Source organism: Thamnophis elegans, chromosome 4 (assembly GCF_009769535.1).
Source record: "Thamnophis elegans isolate rThaEle1 chromosome 4, rThaEle1.pri, whole genome shotgun sequence".
In the NCBI taxonomy this organism is placed as follows: Eukaryota; Metazoa; Chordata; class Lepidosauria; order Squamata; family Colubridae; genus Thamnophis; species Thamnophis elegans.
The window spans coordinates 89902221-89922673 of record NC_045544.1 but is presented as its reverse complement, the minus strand read 5'-3'; the positions used below and the strand labels follow the sequence as shown (position 1 = coordinate 89922673).

The 20453-nt window shown below is 37.6% G+C and overlaps 1 protein-coding gene across 1 annotated transcript in view; it reads right to left on the bottom strand.

Moving 5' to 3' along the window:
• USH2A (usherin) overlaps positions 1-20453 on the bottom strand; it is a 517131-nt gene that overhangs the window by 217735 nt on the left and 278943 nt on the right. Inside the window, 1 exon segment of the mRNA XM_032216063.1 lies at positions 15287-15449. Coding sequence (XP_032071954.1) covers positions 15287-15449 — 163 coding nt within the window.

The following is a 20453-nucleotide window of genomic DNA, read 5'->3' as shown; positions in this document are numbered from 1 at the left end:
AGCCTGAAAGAAAGTGTGATACTGATAAGCATTTCCTATAAGTGAGCGATGCATTCATTTTTTCATTTTTTTTCATACGTCTCCTCTTCTACCTGACCCACAATCCTAAATTCTACACTTTGGCATCAGGATCATGCTCTTGCCTCTAAGGGAAATAATTTGATATACTGGTAAATTTCAAGTGTTGTTACCTTCTTCCCTAATGCTTTACACCACGACAATATAGAATTTGTTTTATTCTTTCCTTCCTGGTCCTGCGTTTTAATCAACATAATAAATAGTTTATGGACTCCATTCAACAAAGACACTTCAAACTAGTCAGTTAGCCAATGCCATCTTTAGGTACCTGACTAATAGGGAGATGACATAATAATATTTATGTTGCTAATTTTATTCAAGCAAGCACTTCAATTCTATAGAATAGAAGATTTTCATTCTTACAACTTGTTCGCAATGGTGATCTCTTGAATGAAGTAGGATGGTGCTTGATATCTGCCAAGCTCCATCTTTACAAAGGAGTTCTGAACATTAAAAAGAAAGAAATGGCTTACTTTAGATAAAAAAAATTCTGACAAAATTAGAAAAAGGCATAGGAGCATGATGAGACTTTAAAAAAAAAATAAGGAGAGCTGTCCATGGTCTCTGTGCCAAAAGGTGAGTCAATTACTCTGTCACAAATGTTAAGCATGAAAAAGTTGGTGCACAGTGTTGATTCTCTTTGATCTTTGTCACTTTTTCTTAATTACAGAATCATTTCAACCCTTCGGAAAACCTTTTGGAAAAAGTTCAGCCCATCTGACTGATGTTATTCTTTCAAAATGAAGTCCAAGATACCCTTTGGGCTGGATACCCTCTTTGACAGCCTAGGCCAACCTCCCATTGTGCTCACTAAGATCAGGTTGTGGAAGTAGCTGACAAGTAAATGCCACTGAGAGCAATCAAGCAAGAAGATGAAGGCAGATTTTCCATTCCTTCTACGGCTTATAACCTGTGTATCAAGCAATTCCTTCCTTCTTTCTTTAAAAAAAAATACTTTTATCTCATAGACTCACAGTTCCTGCTGAGAAGAGGGAGGTGAAAAATAAATGACCTCTTGACTCAAGTATATTTAGGGGCTTGTTCTACACAAAGAGATTCACAAAGGAGATATATTATAGTCCTGAAAAGTCTGCAGGCTATCATATCCCCTGCTGTGTGAGTAAAGGAGGGAAGCACACAAGTCATAGATAGCTATGAAATACTTGTACCAGGGTTTCTTTTTAAAAGAAATAACACTAATCTGTAGTTTTTTAAAAATATAATTCAAAGCACAATTTTAGCTGCCTTTTTATAAAAAACATGAACTTGCATCGACAGTAATTGGCAGATGGGACTTGGGTGAAAAAGGATCAATAGAGGTTAAATGCAATAAATTAGGAGATTAAAATATTTTACACAGAAAGATGGCACATGAACAACTGCTCTATTTAAAGATTAAAAATACCGGTAGCACAAATGACCAAATAGCTTTAATAGCTTTAAATATAAACACTGGTTAACAGGTAAATTTGTTCTTTCTCACGAATCAAAATCTTGCTTTGGACCGTAGACAGTTTTGTTTTCATAAAAAATCATCTAACATTGCATAATAATCAAATACTAGGTAGAATGATTTCATCAAATTAAAAGAGCACTTTCATTTCCAGGTATAAATATATAAGTAGATTCTTAAAGACAATGAATGTAATTGGAATTTTAAGAAATAATCCTAAATTAGTTGAGGAAGCACAGACAACATGTTACTGGTGCCTTGATCTCTACAACTTACTCTATTTTTGAACCCTGGGTTCAAAAGTAGACTCCCTTCAAGTTAAAGATTTCCTTTTTTAGCCATAAACATTGAAAGGGAGCTGCCCTTCATTTAGCTTTAGGGTTACTAAAAGTTCAGCCTTCCTGAGGAACATTTGGAAAATCACAGTTCATAAATGCCTATCTGATTGCTTTTGATAATCTGGACCATGTACTGGAGAATTCAATGTCTTATCTTGAAATGCCTCTTGGTGATTTCCAATTTGTTTTTGTACCCATATACCATGTTGGCTGTAAAAATATCCAGCAGTATATCCAATTTCCCTTGTAAAGTAAGCTGTTATGGGGCTTGTTATATGCTATCAGTGACTAAAGATGGAAGTATAAGAAAATGATTTAGGAAAAAAGCTCCAAACATCTGGTTATTTTTATTTTTTTCTTCAGTACCCATGTACCATATGTATAAAATTCAGATTGGTAGTCTAAATTATTTCTGTTCTGGGGCCATCATCCTGTGGGATTCGCAAGGCTGAAATAACATAAATGGGTATCCTTTTCCATTCTTCTTATAATCATTGTCACAAGAATTTAAATGCCTCATATATTCCTGTAATTTTTCCCTCTGCAGGCTCTACTATTTTGACCTTTTCAATATTCTGTAATTTGACTGGCTAGCCATTTCAGATTCTTTCCTTTTTACAGCCTTATTAACTTATGGGAAAGAGGTGAAATGGGTGACCAGTCAGAATACATAATATTACAGAGGTCAAGTAGTACAGTGGAGTGCTAAGCAGACAAGCAATGCCACCTATTAGGCATTAGCAGTCCAATTTCCTCTTCTTGTTGCAAACGCTGTTAACAAGAATAAAAGATGACATAGCATCAAGTCATTCATGGCAAAGACAGTAATTGAAAATGAAATAAAAATAAACCAAATCCATCCCTTTCTCTTTTCTGTTCACTAACTGGTTTCATCTGCTCATAAAAGAAAATTCTTAAATGGCAGTAGCCATCCAATTAACTGAATTTACAGCAATCTCATTCTGCCCATTGGCCTCAACTTATCTTAGCAACATGCCATATTGCTGAAGAATATATGGAAAGACCATTAAAAAAAATAAAGAACACATGTAGCTTTGTTAGCTGGGATGGGAAATATAAATCATGTCCACATGACTGTAATATATGTATTAAACTTCAAGATTCTAGTTTTAAAGAATTATTAATGAGAGAAGATGGCAGTTAAACAAAAACAAGAAAACAAAAGCACCCTTCTGACTGGTTGGCAAACCATGAATCTGCATTTTGTTAAAGTCATGAGGCAGCATGGAAGGAGACCAGAAATATTTTAAACTAGCTGATAACCCAGTGTTGCCCGGGTATTGATTTAAAGGGGTAAAATGTCCAGACCAAATATAATTTCTAATGTTGGATTTCCCCCCTTACTAGAGGGAGCCTCCCTGTGAAGTACTGTGAAGCAGTAACCATGGCAACTGCACTGCACAGTAGAAGCCATTTTATGGCAGTACAGTAGAAGGTACAACATTTTGTATTTTAACAGAACATACACCCCGAGGGATTTTAGGGGTGTCTTACCCCCACAGTATTTGTTTCCAGAGAGTAAGTCATTTGTGTACCAAGTTTGGTTGAAATTGCTTGAGGCACATACATGCGCGCGTGCGTGCGTGCGCACACACACACACACACACACCATGTAACTTATGTTTCTAGAAAACTCATCAAATAGCTGAGGGAAATTTTGTTGGAGCATTTAAGCTGGAAGTCTACATTACAATGTATCTATAGTCAGTATGTACATTTGTATAGAGAGAAGTCTTTACTGGTGTTTTGAATATTTTCCTCATGCAAGATATTTCTTACAAAAATACTCATACTCACTATATCTTCAGCAATTCATTCTAGTTGCTGAAATAGTAACTGTGAGATAATTGAGTTGATCGGTAATATTTTCTTTTTCAGGTTCAACATCTATAGAATGACTTGCAGGACCACATGTCCCATGGCTGCAAGTTTAAGGTCTCTGACAGAAATTGTGTACGTTCAGTTGAACTGAAGTTGACCAGCTGCTAACCAACCTTTCTCTTAAGCCTAGCAAAAAGTGGGGAAGTAATTGAAACTGACAAACATAGAAAAAGTGGTGTTATCTTTTGCAAATGATACTATATTCTTCTTGTTGGAAGCCTGGGGAAACTTGGTGTCAAGCACTATATTTTAATGGTGTTGAAATAAGTGGGGGAAATACTTGTTTTATACCAGCCTAGCTAATGATATTGTAAGTAGTCTGAGAATGAAGTAAAGGTAACATCTTAGGATGAAGGATGTAAAGTGTGGTTGACAAGGAATGATTGTACTGTAGTTGTAGTTGCTAAGCAGAGCTTAGGACTTCTTTGACATTGTCAGGGCATGAGGGAACTTCCATTAATTTCAGAGCAAAATTAATCGCTGTTATCCACTTAAGATAGAAGTGATGTCATCTTTTGACAAAATAACTTTGCCAATCCAAAACATGCTGATAATGCAGAATACCCATATAATGTCTCAAATCATGTGGAGTGATGCTTCTTGCCATACTTGAGAGTTTTTGTGAACTTTCCTGAAGTATCTAGGAACATTGTGGTTGTTCAAAGTGGACATTACTTATAAATAACATTAATTTTCCTAATTCATTATTGTACAATTATTTATTTACTAAAATTTATTGGCTGCCTCCCTCATTTAATGATGAATCCAGGCTGATTGCTCTTTCTTTCCATTTGTGTTGATATGACCCTACTATTATAGTCCTTCTATTTGTATGATTTGCATGACATCTTTCAAAACCAACTTTTCTCAGAATAGCTCATAATAGACTAAAACTATAAAAGCATTCTGACTTTAAATATTTCCAATTAGCAATATGTGAAAAAAAAAACAGCAGTGCATTGATTGAAGTGTCTGTCAAAATAACTAATGTGATTAACCAATGAAATCAGAGCTGGGGAGAGCTTTCCAGGGAGTAATGGCTATTCGTTTCCTAGAATCCAGACTCAGCATTAGAAAATGGAAGTTCTGTCAGTTCTCTTGTTATATTATTTTGTAATTAATGAACCCACATCTGATCAGTATCTTTAACATTTTACACACTTTATCATTCTTTCTCTTCTCAGCCAAAGAATATAGAATACCTGTCCTCTAATCCTCCACTCCTTTTTGCTATGGGTGATTTCCCATAAACAAACAAACAAACAGTAAATAAATAAAACAAGGTTAAATAAATAAATATACAGTAAATAAATAAAACAAATAAATAAATATCTACTGATTGTACTGACATAATCCCTTTCCCTTTTACAACAGCCCTGATTTTAATTACTATTTTTACCTCATTCAATTACTATTTTTAACCTCCCAATTTTCTTTACACTAAGAACAAAGGGGCCATTTGAGGGATGGGCTGCAATTGTGTCAACCTGTCCCATCATATCCAGCAGGAGAGGCATGTCTGGGTCCCATTTGTTAAAAAGTATCATCTGGCAAAAGCTAGGTAGACAACCTTTTCTTTCTAGTGTCTACTTGTTGGAGCATTACCCACATAGAGATTAGATTAGTCCCAGTCCTGGCAGCCTTTCATATGCCTTTGAACATCTCATTATGCTATTGGCCATGGAGGTCAGAATATATGATAAAGCTTGTGGGATGATTGTACTAAGGGTTTTTATTTTAGCTAATATTTATTTTTGTCTAGGGAGGGGGTTATGGTTAGTTTATTGCTATTTTATGTTTTCAATTGCTGTTTTCTATCCAGCATCGTGATGTTGATATGCATGGCCTTATACATTGAAATCAATAAATAAAATCAATCAACCTTCTATATTTTACAGGGTTGTTATAAAGGATAAAATGAAAGCTATTTTGAGATACCGGAGAAAAAGCAGTATACAAATTTCATAAATTTTCATTAAAAAATTATTTTCTATGGATGGTTCAAATTAGTTTTCTAATACATTGCAGGGACTTAGATTGAGTGATTCGTATAATCTCTTTCAATTACATTTCTACGTTTTTGCCTATTTTGAATAAGAATATGACTTATATATTATTATTAGATCACAACTTCAACATTCTATGTTCTAAAACTTTCTATTGCATTCTTAAAGTGGGTTAACTACTGGGGTCTTAACAGAAGATGCTAGTTCATTATAAATGTTCTAGCTTGCACCCTACTGCATGAACTAAATTGTCAATGCTTCTTCTTCATTCCTTTTTGAAACAAAAATAAGTGTCTCCCAAATCCAGATTCTTTATCCAGTTGCTTAGCCAAATACTTGACTAGCTGCAGGAATTTAATTGTTTCTCAGAGTCATGAAGTAAATAAAGTAAAATTGTATCTTTTAATTGAACAAATAGAACACATTAATAGCATTAAATTTTGCCTCTGTTGTTCTTTGACACAAATGAGAACTAAAATGATTTCCAAAAACTACATGGATCTGATAAATGTCTAGTGATTAAGTAAGAATAACTTACTTAATATTCTGGATCACTATTTATCACAAAAAAGTTTATGGAATTACTTACAGTCCAGTCTATTAATTTAAGCATACCGTTCTCTTTTCAATATATTCACATCAGATTGTGTTTAATCTGTATGTTGAAAGAGTATAATCCACATAACTTTAAGACTTCAGTAAACTTTAGAAGACTTACAAACTTGCACAGAGGGCAGGCACACAATTCCTAGCATGCAAAATATTTCATTAAGAAAATTAAAATGATTTATTCTGTTTCTGCAAGAACGAAGGTGGAGCTAAGCCTATAGAAGGCAGTGAAGCTGATCCATTTGGCCTCTGTAAATCCTTCTTAATCACATTTTAAATATTTCACATAAAAGATCTTTACCAATTTTTAATAACAACGATTCAGTTATATATAAAGTACAAAAACTGTATTACAACCATTATTACTTATATTAAACAAGCCCAATAATATAATATCTTTATTCACCTGAAAAATTTTTGCACTACTTAGTATATGTTTCCATATAATAAAAAGATCCCAGAATAATCAACTATGGGTTTTCTATCCTCTCCCCCTTTTGTGTTGTTGACTGGTGTTCAGAATTATTGTAACTAAAAATGTTCACTTCTCCAGGGACACTGCAGAAAAAAATGATTAGTTGAGAAAAACAAAGGAAAAAGTCCTTAAATCCATAATCAAATATCTAGACTGATTGTTGTCACTTGCACTTTCATTGATTCCAATTGTAGGCAGTGACTCCAGAATATAAAAAGTGAGATGCAATTGATTTTATAATAACAAAATAAACTGTTTTTTGAGCAACAATGAATTGGTATCAGTTAGTCCATTCACTCACAGACCATTTTTTAAGTATATTGAACAAATTAAACTACAGTATATAATAAGTCATTTAAGATATGCTGATAAAATTCACTACAGTCAGTTAAAATGATGTACAAAAAAATGGAAGTCTGCATTTGTTATTCAAGATGATCCTGGCTTTATCAGTTGAACATGAAAATGATTTCATATATTACACACTTTTGAATAAAATTAATACAACAAATATTATCCAGTAGAGTTTAGTGACTTAAGAGTCAGCATCACTGAATCAGTAATTTAGCTGTTAACTTTCTGTTTGTAAATTGATCTACTGTCTACCTTATTTGTGGTCTAAGTAAACTTTATGTCTAGATTAAATAATAATAATAAAAATTTACCACAGCATAAAAATGTATATCAATGCCCCATAATAAGCTCTTTTTTCTGAAAAACTTTTAGAGCAAGAAACAATAGCCTTAAATGCAGCCTTATTTTAATATCATAAAATATCTTTTATGAATCTAATAATAGGGAGCACTCTCATTTAATTATACAATCTTAGAAATAAAAAAAATTTCTTGGATATTTCCAGATGCTTGGGTGAACATCACTTTCAAAGACAACTATTTAAAAAAAGATTTATGTACATTATCCATCTTACTGCTAATTATATTTGTACAAATTTCTTACTACTACTGGGAGCATCATTTTGTAACATCATTTTGAATAAACATTCAGGAAAAAACTATATAAGATTAAATTAAGTGCCATTATTCATAGAGTAAATCAATAGTATGGTTGATATTAATATTTGGCAATATGTCTTGAAACAAAAAGTGTTATTATGCATGTAATATGTATTTCATACAAAGCATAATGACACATAAATTTTGCTTCAAACATTCTCAATATACCATATCTTCAAGATGCAGGGAGGGATTTTTTTAATTGGCCGTTATTCATATAGGCAACTCCCATCTGAAATTATAAGTGATTTAGTCTAGCAAAAAGCTGAGCCAACTGACACAACATTGTCTCTTGCCTTAGCAACTCTTGTGCTTCACTTGATTGATCAGAAAAGAAGCACATTTGTCTCCCCCACTACAGAAAAATGGAACAGTTGTATTTTTTTTTCAAAAAGTCTTGGATTATTCAAGTAACTTGGATTTTACAAAGATTGTATTTTGAAATCTTAGCTATAATGGACTAATTTGTTGAATGTATAAGAATATATATTCGTACATTTCAAACATTTTCTTCAGTAGAACTATCATTAACTATTGCTTATTGCTTGGTCAAACTATTTTCCATAGCACCAAAAGGCAAAGAAAGAAACAATGGTTGAAAACTAAGCAAGGAGAGAAGCAACTATTGAGAGAAAAATTTCCTAACAGTGAGAGCAGCCAACCAATGGAACAGCTTGTTTTCAGAAGTTGTGAATGCTCCACCACTGGAGGCTTTTTTAAAAAAAAAAAACCTGGGCAACCATTTGTCTGAAATGGTATAGGGTCTCCTCCTCAAGCAGGGGGTTGCACTAGAAGACTTCCAAGGTCCCTTCCAACTCTGTTATTCTGTTCTATTATTCTGTTATGCTTGTTCTTCACTGCTACAAAAATCTTTGCCATGTTCAAAGAATGAACATACTGTGAAATTACATGAAACAAGATTGCATCACTATCTCAAAATTAACAGCTCTTTCCACCAGGTAACATGATAATGATTGCTTAGTTTTGTTCATTCATTTAATGTTGCTTTGAATAGTTAGCTATAACTAAAGCTCAAGGAAAACATGTTTTAAAAAAACTTGGGCACTTTGCTTTTGCTATTTTTATTATTCATATATATGTATGTATACACATGTGTAAATGTCAGAAGGTAACCTTTTAATTTTATAGGAAATGAATGTAGGTGAATATACATGTCCCGGGATAATATTCAGGATCCAATCTGGGTCATTCAGATGTTTTGTCTTCTTTCAGAGCTTTCAGACTTTGGCTAGAGAGGCTTTCTCTGAAGATAGGCTCCTGCACAAGTCGAAAGTTCGGATGACAAAACTTCTGGTCCCATTGATTGACCAAGATTGGAAATGAATACAACCTTTCTGGAAGGATCAGTTGTTTAAGTGATTGCATTGCTAATTCAGTCTCTAAACAATTTTTTTCTGAATGCCAGATCAAAACTCCTGAAACTTTTCAACTCAAGTCTTAAACATAAACTACAACAGCCTGTCACTATGTTATATAATTTTCTGTAATCTGTTCACTCTTAACTTTTAAGTCTAATGTCTGAAGCTTGCTTTATCATTTAGTTTTCTATATTAGCAGCTTTGAATTCCCACGAGGAGCAGCTAACCTGAATGGGAAAAGCTGTATTTTTTATTTCAACATATATTTTTTTGTACAAATTAAGTTTCAGTACAATTTAACCATTTTAGTGTTGCCTTTTCACCAGACAGTGCAGCAATGGATGAAATACAGTTGTTCATAATGTCAAGAAAATGTCCAATTAACTACCAGACAATTCAGTAAGCTCTGTGTAAATCTACAGAGGAGATGGTGTCATAAGTAAGTTTGCTGAATTAATGTGTAATTTCTTTCTTGCATAAAAATTAACTACCCCCCAACATCCTGCATAAATGTCAGCCACAATAGCTATTTAGAACTTGTAAGATACACTGCATTGAAATGACTTTTATTTATTTATTTAGCATTGCCGAGTAAAGATTCTATCATGGGAGCGGAAAAAATGAAAAGGTTTCTCCTGAAGTCCATTTCTCAAATAGGTTCCCCCTCCTCCTCTTTTTCTCACAGACTGAAGCAACAGAGGAGCTTCCCAAGTCAAAACGTGTCTCTGCTTCCAATGGACTTGTTTTGCTTTTGGCAATTAACCAACTGAAATGTTATCAGGAAAGAGTCCATCTCATTTATAAGCCCATGTGCCCCCTCCCCCCAGCCTTTACACTAAAATATGCAGGCACTGTGTGCTTTATTACCAGCAGGAGATAAATGGCTGGTTTTCGTTGCTGAAGAATATATAATGGTTAAAAAGTCACTTTTTTCCTCCAGCTCTACATAAATCACAGAACTAGTCAATATTTAATAATGCTTGCCTTGGTCTGGAGTCCCTTGATCACCCCTGTCATGTGTAATAGCTCCCTCTCCGATATCTTTGACATAAAAGCCCAGCTTTACTGCAATACTAACATGTAGAAGGTCATTACGGATCGACATTTACCTTAATCTGTGACTGCCAACCATGAACCGATAAATTCCAGCAGATTCCACTGGGAGAAATCAGTAAACTTCTCAGTGGAAAGAACTGAAGGAAAATTCTGCCGAGAACAGAATACATTTTCTACAAGGGCTGCTCTGCAAATGGGTTCTGACTTTTGAAAGTTCTCTTGCCACACAGCTTTGCAACATTTAATATAGTTTTGATGGCCTGAGAGATGGGATGACAACCAGGAATGACACGACTTAGAAGGAAAGAGGATTTTTTTTCCAGAAGAAAAAAACAATGCAAAATTAAACACAAAGGGGAATATCACATCTGAATTATTTATCTGCTCCCTTGAAGGAAATGACTTAGCTGTCATAAGCCCTACCAAAATGTTGGTTCTCTACCCAACCATCCCCATCATTCCCTCATCTTATAACCCTGCAAGTGTTTTACAGTACAACCATCAAAACCTTAAGTAATATATAAAAGAGGAATATTTTTTTCAAAACAAGATTCCTTTCCCTCAAAAGAAAACAAACAAACAGATTTACTTTCATGAAATCAACTATTTTGTACTTATTATTTTTCCAAATATTCTTTTTGGGTGACCAAAAAGAAAAACAAATCTTAGGCTTAGGGCTAATCTTAGGGGGGGAAAATAAAACAAATAATGGCACGTTCCAATCCAATAATCTGTCAGAAAATGTTTATTCTGAAATTACTTGGTAAAATTACAGTGGTTAAAGAAGAAATATTTTTTGTGGAATCTGGAACAGATCTACTAAATTCATACCTCCAGTCATGATGACCTACATCAGGGGTGTCAAAATCACATTGTCATCACGTGGCGTATCTCAACTTTCCCCCTCTTTTTCCCACTTAAAGGGGCTGAGGGTGACCAGCACGTGATGCATCTGGCCTGCAGGCTGTGAGATTGACACCCTTGTCCTACATGATGTCCAAAGAGCTTTTCTATCTATGTTTGTCATAGAGGTAAAATAAAAACAATATTTTTTTTAAAAAAGATTGACAAATTTTAATTAAATTATTTAACCAAAGCAATCTAAAAGATAAAACCCTGAAAACACGAGATGTTATATTTTACTATTATTGTAATAATAATTATTGGGAGAGCAAGTGCGTTCAGCAAAGTGTTGTGAGAGTTGTGTTGGAGAACACACAAACCAGCATACAGAGACACTGCAGTCTAAATAGGCTTTTACTTTCGTGGAAATAGAGGTATCAGAGTCCATCAAACAGTCCAAGTCATACCCCGATAAGACAGTCAGTCATCAATGTCTTTCAGTTAAGGGATAATCCAAATAACATAGTCCAGTATCATATAATCAGTTCAGTACTCAAAGTTTGCTAGCAGTTGCAAAACGTACAATAGCTCACAGCACTTTCTAACAGCCATCTTCCAAAACTCTCAGATTAGATCAGCCCAACATCTAACAAACAGAGAGCTAACAGTCATTCTGGCTCCCTCTTATGGCTGACTGAGGGAAACAGCAACCAATCACATTTTACAGTATGATTTAAAGAAACAGGTATAACATTGTTACATGGTTTATATATTTCCAACCCAACTGTTAGATAATATTCCTAACAATTGACACCCCTGTCCTACATGATGTCCAAAGAGCTTTTCTCCCTATGTTTGTTATAGAGGTAAAATAAAAACAATGTGTTTTTTTTAAAAAAATGATTGAAAATTTTTAGTTAAATTATTTAACCAAAGCAATCTAAAAGAAAAAAAACCCTGAAAACATGAGATGTTATATTTTACTATTATTGTAACAATAATAATGATAATGATAATAATACATGGCTTCTGGTTAAAGGCACTTACAAGTGTGCACAAAAGATTGGCAGTCCAAATGAACCAGATCTTAAAAGCACCTGAAAATGATGAATGGATGACAACTGGAATGACATTTTTGATCCAAAAAGATAAAGAAAAAGGAAAGGATCCTGGAAACTATAGGCCAATCACCTGTTTGCCAACAACATACAAGCTCCTTACTGGTATCATTGCAAACCAAATTTACGGATACTTGGAAAGAAATAACTTGCTTCCTGTAGAACAAAAAGGATGCTGCAAAAATTCAAGAGGAACAAAGGACCAACTGCTGATTGACAAACTAATCCTAAAGAATTCAAAGAAAAGATGAACCAACCTGTCCATGACTTGGATACACTATAAGAAAGCATTTGATTCAGTTCCCCATAGCCGGATCAAGAAATGCCTGAAAATCTTTGGCATCAGCAGCAACATACAAAAATTCATGGAAACTTCAACGAACCTCTGCAAAACGAAGCTTATAGCTAATGAAGAAGTGCTGGGTGAAGTTGAAATTAAACGAGGCATTTTCCAAGGCGATTCCCGTTTACCCCTACTTTTTATACTCCCAATGCTACCACTGACAATCATTTTGAAGAAGATGAACTATGGATACGAACTTGCAAAGAAAGGACTGAAAATTTCGCACTTGGTGTACATAGATGATTTGAAGCTGTTTGGTAAAACAAAAGCTGAACTGAATTTATTAATTGAAAGCACAAAAGAATTTAGCCAAGACATTGGTATGCGGTTTGGAATTGACAAATGTGCAACAATGGGAACCAAAGCAGGCAAGGTCATAGAAGATGATGGAATAGAACCTGAAATACAGTAAATAAATAGATATAATAGAGACACAGAGATAATTTAAATAAGTCCATTATAATCAATTTAACTTAGTCATGACTAAGTTAAGCTCTTTTTTCTATGGACGGATATAATGCAACACAATAATACACAGAGATACATTCTGATTACTAAACAATTCTACTAGAAGGGAGATTCTTCCCAAGGTAGATGATATACTTGTAAGTCTGAACGAACATTTATGAATCACTGCTGAAGGCCAAACATCATATTTTCAAGTTCCATCCAATCAATGTTTTCAGTTTTTTACTTTAAAGCAGTGGTTCCCAAACTTTTTCAGTTCACTGCCCCCTTGGTGCTACAAACTGATCCTCAATGCCCGCCATCCAGTGGTGGAATTCAATTTTTTTTACTACTGGTTCTGTGGGTGTGGCTTGGTGGGCATGGCTGGGGGTCATGTGACTGGGCGGTTTGCATGACGGGGGGAAGATAGTAACAGTAAAATTCAAAACTGTAATAATTATTTGCACATTTATTCAAAATGTAATTTAAAAACCTTTTAGTTAATGTTAATTCAACAAAATTGTTGAACATGATCCAGTGATACCAGGTTTTCAAAGTCTGATAGTCATTTATCAAGAACCTTAGTAACTAATAACTTAGTAAACTTAGTAAAATTTAGTAACTACTTCACTGTTCAATAAATTCTGTGTAATACAGTACATGCTTTTACACACACACTGCTCCCTTTTATTTTTTTTCAAAATAACAGGGTGGGGTGGGGATAGAGAAGGAAGAAGACTTTGTTCTGTGGTATCTGCCATTTCAGAAATGCTCATTACACTGCTCCACGTGATCAGTCTTTCTGTATTCCTCAATATATTGGTGCCCAGCAGCTGGTCAAAATCCTAGTAGTACTTATGGAGCTGTAGATGATACTATGGCAAAATACAAGCCTTGCAACTCATGTATACTCATACAACATAAGAGTGATGCCATTATCCAGATTTATCTGTGACAAAGGTCTCACTGTGCATAAATATCAAGATAGGAAGGGCACTTTATAAAAAAAACTGCAATGTTTTGACTCCATTTGATTATAAAACATCTTGTTTGGCATACTGGAACATTTAGACAGCATTTTCTTCTAATATGGGACGTTGTTCTATCATAATTTTGCTTTTCTTTGCTTTTTCCTGTATGTGACAATATCCAACTTTAAACAGTAATTAGACCACTTTTTAATTTACTTTTTTAAAAACAGTATGCTTATTCCTTTTCCACAACCTCCCCTATATTTCAGCCTTCAATGAGATTACTTTGCAACTCAAAGTTTGAGAAACCACCCAAGTGCCCTTCCTCCCACTCCTTGCTTTTTAAGGCCACCTCTACAGATGGAGCGAGGAGGCAGAGGGGGGCTAGCCTCTCCCCCGCAGCCACCTGTGTTGCATTTCTAAGGTGGGAGGGGTAGAGATAGGCGAGAGTGGCATGTCCATGTGGAGCAGGTGCAAGAGGGATTGGGGGGAGTGGCTCCATTGCACAGGCCTCGAAGAGGTGGCTCGCAGCGCAGCCCCAGAAAGGGAGTCAGAAGTAAAGCCATTTATAAAAGTGCAAGAGGCAGGCAGGCAGGCGAGTGCTTTTGTGCAGTGACATCGGACTCGTTGCGTAATTCAGCGCCAATTCCCATTCCCTGAAATGCAGGCCCAAGGACAGCCCTGTTCAGTCCTGCATCTCTTCTCCATGCACAGCACACGCAGAGACCTATCAGAGGAGAAATGCAGGCAAAAGGCTCTTCTCTTCTTTCTCTGCCCCGCTTTTGCTCCCCCCCCCCGGCCTGACATACTTGTATGCCTCCTGAATGAGCGAGCGACTGAGTGAAAAATCCTTCCAGTCTTTGGGACGTTAGACTGAATTTCACATCTGCCAGAAGTGTTAAGGTGACTGGCGGCCAACAGAGCCCCAGGCAGAATTGTGCCCTGCAAGGGGGCCAGCTCCAGCACTCCTCTGCCACCTCCCTTGCCTCTTAGCTCCCCCCTGCCACCCCCTTGGTTCTTAGTGCCCCCCTGCCATCCCCCTTGCCTTTTAGTGCCCCCCCCAAGTCATCCCCCCCCAGCGGGCAGTACCACCCACTTTGGGAAGCACTGCTTTAAAGCAATTCTGTTGCTTTTGTGTTTCTATGCTGTAGATTGAAGCAATATCAGATTCATGTTTTAATAAAACACTTATTCTGTAAACATCTCAAGGAGCAAGTAAGACAAGCTCTCCAGTAATGAATCAAAATGGAAATACCTTTGTCAGCATAAAAGATTCCAGTGAAAAGAACAGCATATGTTATTTGTCCATTGGGTTCATTCAGAGGAAACCATTTCACTTTAACTTCTTTGGCTCCACGATTAATAACAAACAGTTCAATGTTTCCTTTAGGTACATCTTCAGTTGTATGAGCTTTTACCTGGGTATTTCATAAAACAGAGAAGAAAGAGAATATTGTGTCGTAAACTACCAGTTCTCAGAGTTCCAAGTAACACCCCCAACAAAAGAATGCAAAAGATGGCTTCCAGGCCTGACACCAGTGCTGCACCTATCATGTTGTTCTGATCCGGCTCCCAAACTTGTCTCCCCTTTATTAGGAGAGCAGCCCTGGCAAATAGTCTGTCTGTCTGTCTGTCTCTCTCTCTCTCTCTCTCTCACACACACACACACAGCAGGCTAACGAAATCTCAAAGTGCCTGTGGAAAGCGAAGCTCATTCCCTTTCCCCCAGAAATGGTCCCAACACATTAGGAGTCTCTCTCTCTACCCACACATTCATAAAGGAAGTCCTAGAAAGTGCGGCATACACAAACTCACTCGCATCCGACTCTCAGCACTGCAGATTCCAAGAAAGAATTCCAATAAAGTTCCTGACAGGATTCAGAAGTTCAGAATATCAGTGGCTAACCAATAAGGAGATGAATAGTTGTCTGTGACACCGATCTGTCTCCACCCCTTGCCTTTTATCCCCAGAGCTAGGGTAGGGTTTAGCTAGCAGTCATGGCTCTTCTGTCCTGAGGCCCACCCTAACACTTCCTGCTGCTTCCCACTTTCTGCGTATCCGCGCGTCAGGCACCAGATCCAGCTGTTTCTCCTCTTCTTCATTGCCCACCTCCTGACCTGGGAGCTGTTGCCTTTCCATCTGGGGACTGATGGATGCTCCAGGCTCCACCTCTGCCTCTATCTCTCCCTCTCCCTCTTCCCCCTTGGATTTCTCCAATTGCCTTGATGCTGGCCTTGACTCCCACTTTGCCTCCTCATCTGATTTGGCAGCTGGAGGGGCTGTGGCCGATAGGCCACAACACATGTATCTTTTCTTCTACTCTCTTTTCTACACCTAATGTAATTTCTATACCCAGATACATTGCTAAGAAAGATATTACACTGACCTTTGACCACAAACAAACTAAAACTATCCAAATAATAGAATTTCTCTAGAACAGGGTAAGATGGACAGGAAACAGGAAACCCAAATATTTTCTTTGTATTTCTGGAGTATGAAAGTGGAATGAATATTCATAATATCAATTATCATTAATATGATTTGTTGCCATTATTTCCTACTGAACAGAATAGAATAAAATAGAATCATAGGCTGGAAGGGACATTGAAGGTGTTCTAATCCAATCTCCTGTCCAAGTCCAGAGATCTTAAAGCATTCTGGACAAATGGTTATTCAATCTTTTCTTGAAAATCTCCAGTGATGGAGCAGCCACAACTCCAGGAGGCAAGCCATTCCACTGATTAATTGTTCTCACTGTCAATACATTTCTTTTTAATTCTAGGCCGGATCTCTCTTTAATGAGCTTCCACCCATTGCTTCTTTTCCTGCCCTCAGGTACTTTGGAGAATAAGTCGACCCTTTCTTCACTGTGACATCCTCAAATGTACTGGAAAACAGCTATCATGTTACCCTAAACCTTCTCTTCATTAGACTAAACACTCCTACAGCCACTCCCATAGCCATTCATTGTCAGTGACGTGCGGTGAGGGATACCGTTGGTGAGGCAAGAGCGCGGCAGTGGCGAGAAGCAACGTCCCCGCCACTGTGTCCGACAGGCGTCTCTCGTTTATGATGGACATAAACGCGAGATGCCTCTCGGACACAGTGGCGGGGGTGTTGCTTCTCACCGCTGCTGTGCTCTACCGCCTCGCCCCCCACCTCCTCCGTCCCCGCTGACATTCTTGGGAGCAGGTCGGGTGGCTGGCTGGCTGGGAGGAGAAGAGCGGTGAGTCTTTGTGCCAGCTGGGAGCAGGTCGGGTGGGGGTGGGTGGGTGGCTGGCTGGGAGGAGAAGAGCGGTGAGTCCCTCCCCAGCCAGCCACAAGGGCTCACCGCTCTTCTCCTCCTCCTCCTCCTCGTCCTCCCCGCTCGGTGCTGGGCTGGCTGCAGAAGAAATGGCGACTGGTGAAAGAAAAACCTCTCCAGAATCACCCTTGCACTTGCGCAGTCGCTCAAATGCAAGACATGATTCGCTGCTCCCAGATCAGGAGGCGGGAGAATCAGTGCCTCTTTTGCATATTAAATCTTTTGCTTTTTAACTCCGCCTTAACTTTTAAAAGGCGAAAAATTCCTTAAGCAAAAGAGGCCCCGAGTTCTCTGGCCTCCTCCTAGTTATCACTGAGAGCAGACACCAAGCCACTGTGACTTGAAATCTGGTAGCAACTATCCTGGCTTTAATTCATTAAAAAAAATATTTAAAACTCTTTCCTTTCTCTCAGGAGACTGGGGAGGCTCCGCCTCCCTTGCCTCTAGTGACTGCACGTCCTTGTTCATTGTACACCTTTCTCATGTTTGTTATTCTTCTCTGTACTCTTTCTAGGACCTTAGCATCTTTCTTCTATCATGGCAACCAGAACCAGACACACTATTCCAAGTATAGCCTCACATGTGCAGTACAGAGTGCTACCATCACTTATCTTGATACTGTCCCTCTGTTAATGCAGCCTACAACTGCATTGGCTTTTTTTTGGCAGCTACCGCACACTGCTGGCTCATGTTTAAATGCTTGTCTATTAGGATTCCTAGAACCTTCTTGCAGTTGCTGCTGTAGCCAGTAATTCTATACTAGTATATTTGATTTTTCTTGCCTAAATGTAAAACCTTATTTTTGTCACCACTGAATTTCATTTTGTTAGATAGGATCAGTGTTCAAGTCTGTCAAAATATTTCTGTAACTTAAATCTATCTTCTGAAGTGTTGGGTATTCCTGCCAGTTTGGTGTCATCTGCAAATTTGATGAGTTCCCCTTCTATTAATTCATCTAAATCATTTTTGAAAATATTGAAGAGTACTGGTCCTAAAACAGAGCCTTGGGGTACCCATGTAGATGCAGTTCTATTAAGGATAACATGTTGTGTGTGGTTTGTCAGCCAGTTCTGAATTCATCTGGTGCTGATACTGTCTAAACCACATTTTTCTAACTTAATCTTTCTGAGCAGGACCGGAATTAACTGACAGCAATTTGCTAGTTTATCCTACTAATTGATAGATATCATTTATAATGATTGCTACAGTTTCCCCACACCTCCCAATAATTCACTAATAGACAAGTGAAAATTTTCATCACCACTATTATTAATATCTCCTATACCAAGCAGGTACTTAGATCAAATTATCTTTAAAGTCATTTTTAGCTGTATGCTTCCCATGATTGCTAATTGGTGATTACTCACAAAAATGGAAAACGTACATCTAAAAAAATATAGTCATGGGGAAAAAAGTAATTGCTGCTTGCTTTCCTTGGCATGAGTAGTGGGAGGAAAAAAGCAGAGGAAATCATCAATTGGGAGCCATGAAATCTCCATCCAGGCAGAACATCTGATCAGCATCAGTGATAAGGGATGACACCCAGACTATGTATTCTTAAATTGGCTTTATTTACAGCAATGGAAGAGTTTAAGTCTGCTGTATGGAATTGTGCAAAGAGATTTAGGTATTTAGGTATTTATTGGGATTTATATGCCGCCCTTTTCCCTGAGGGGACTCAGGGCGGCTTACAACCACAGGGGAGGGGAAGTGCAAGGTCAAAACAAAACAATATGTGAACAACAGAAAAATAATAAAACCCAACTTTCATTCAGCAATCAAACAAACACTCGGGCGGGTAATTAGGAGCCTATCCCCAGGCCTGCTGGGAGAGCCAGATCTTGAGGGCTGCGCGGAAGGTCTGGATAGTGGTGAGGGTGCGGATCTCCATGGGGAGCTCGTTCCATAGGGTCGGGGCAGCAACAGAAAAGGCTCTCCTCCGTGTGGTCGCCAGTCGGCATTGACTGGCAGATGGAATTCGGAGGAGGCCCAGTCTGTGCGATCTAATTGGTCGATTTAGGGAGGTAATCGGCAGAAGGCGGTCTCTCAAGTACCCAGATCCACTACCATGGAGTGCTTTAAAGATGGTCATCAGTATCCTGAAGCGCACCCGGAGACCAACAGGCAGCCAGTGCAGCTCGCGGAGGACAGGTGTAACGTGGGCGAACCGCGGTGCGCCCACTATCACTCGCGCGGCTGCATTTTGGACTAGCTGTAGTCGCCGGATGCACTTCAGGGGCAACCCCATGTAGAGCCCATTGCAGTATTCCAGTCTAGAGATCACAAGGGCTCGAGCGACTGTTGTGAGAGCCCCCCGATCTAAATAGGGCCGCAACTGACGGACCAGGCGAACCTGGGCAAATGCCCCCCTGGTCACAGCCGACAGCTGGTGATCAAGAGTCAGCTGTGAATCCAGGAGGACCCCTAAGTTGCGGACCCTATCTGAGGGGTATAGAATTTGACCCCCCAGCCTAAGTGTTGGTATATTAGCCAAATTATTGGGGGGGAAACACAACAGCCACTCGGTCTTATCCGGGTTGAGTACCCGGAGAGAGCAAGGTTAAGTTTAAGATTTAAAAGGGCATACTGTATATAAATAAAAGATTTTTTAAAAAGTTTTGTGAATTCCTAAACAAGGAAATTCCAATAGAGTGAATGGAATTAAAAATAAAAATGATGGAATTATTTGGGATGAAACTGAAATAAAAGAAAGATTGAAAGAACATTTAAAATTTCTATTGGAATGACAATAATATTCTGAAGAGTATAATTATATAGTTGGAACAAAAACAATAAACGTTAGTGTCAGTGAAAAAATATGAAAAGTAAGTCATAAATACTGTGAAAATGTTGAAAGATGATACTGCTACAGATGTTGGTGGGATTACTTGAGAAAAATAAAAATATGGCTGTGGCTTGCTTGTATAGGGGATGTGTGACATGTTTGACATATTCGTAAAGGCAGCATCTGTGCCTAGAGTTGGAAGAATGCTATTATTGTTTTTCCATACAAAGGGAAATGTCTTAAGAGTGGATGCAAGAACTACAGAGTTTAAAGATGTGGTAGAATTCTGTTTTAAAAAAAAGTGTATTGGTTAATGATAGAAATGCATCTGT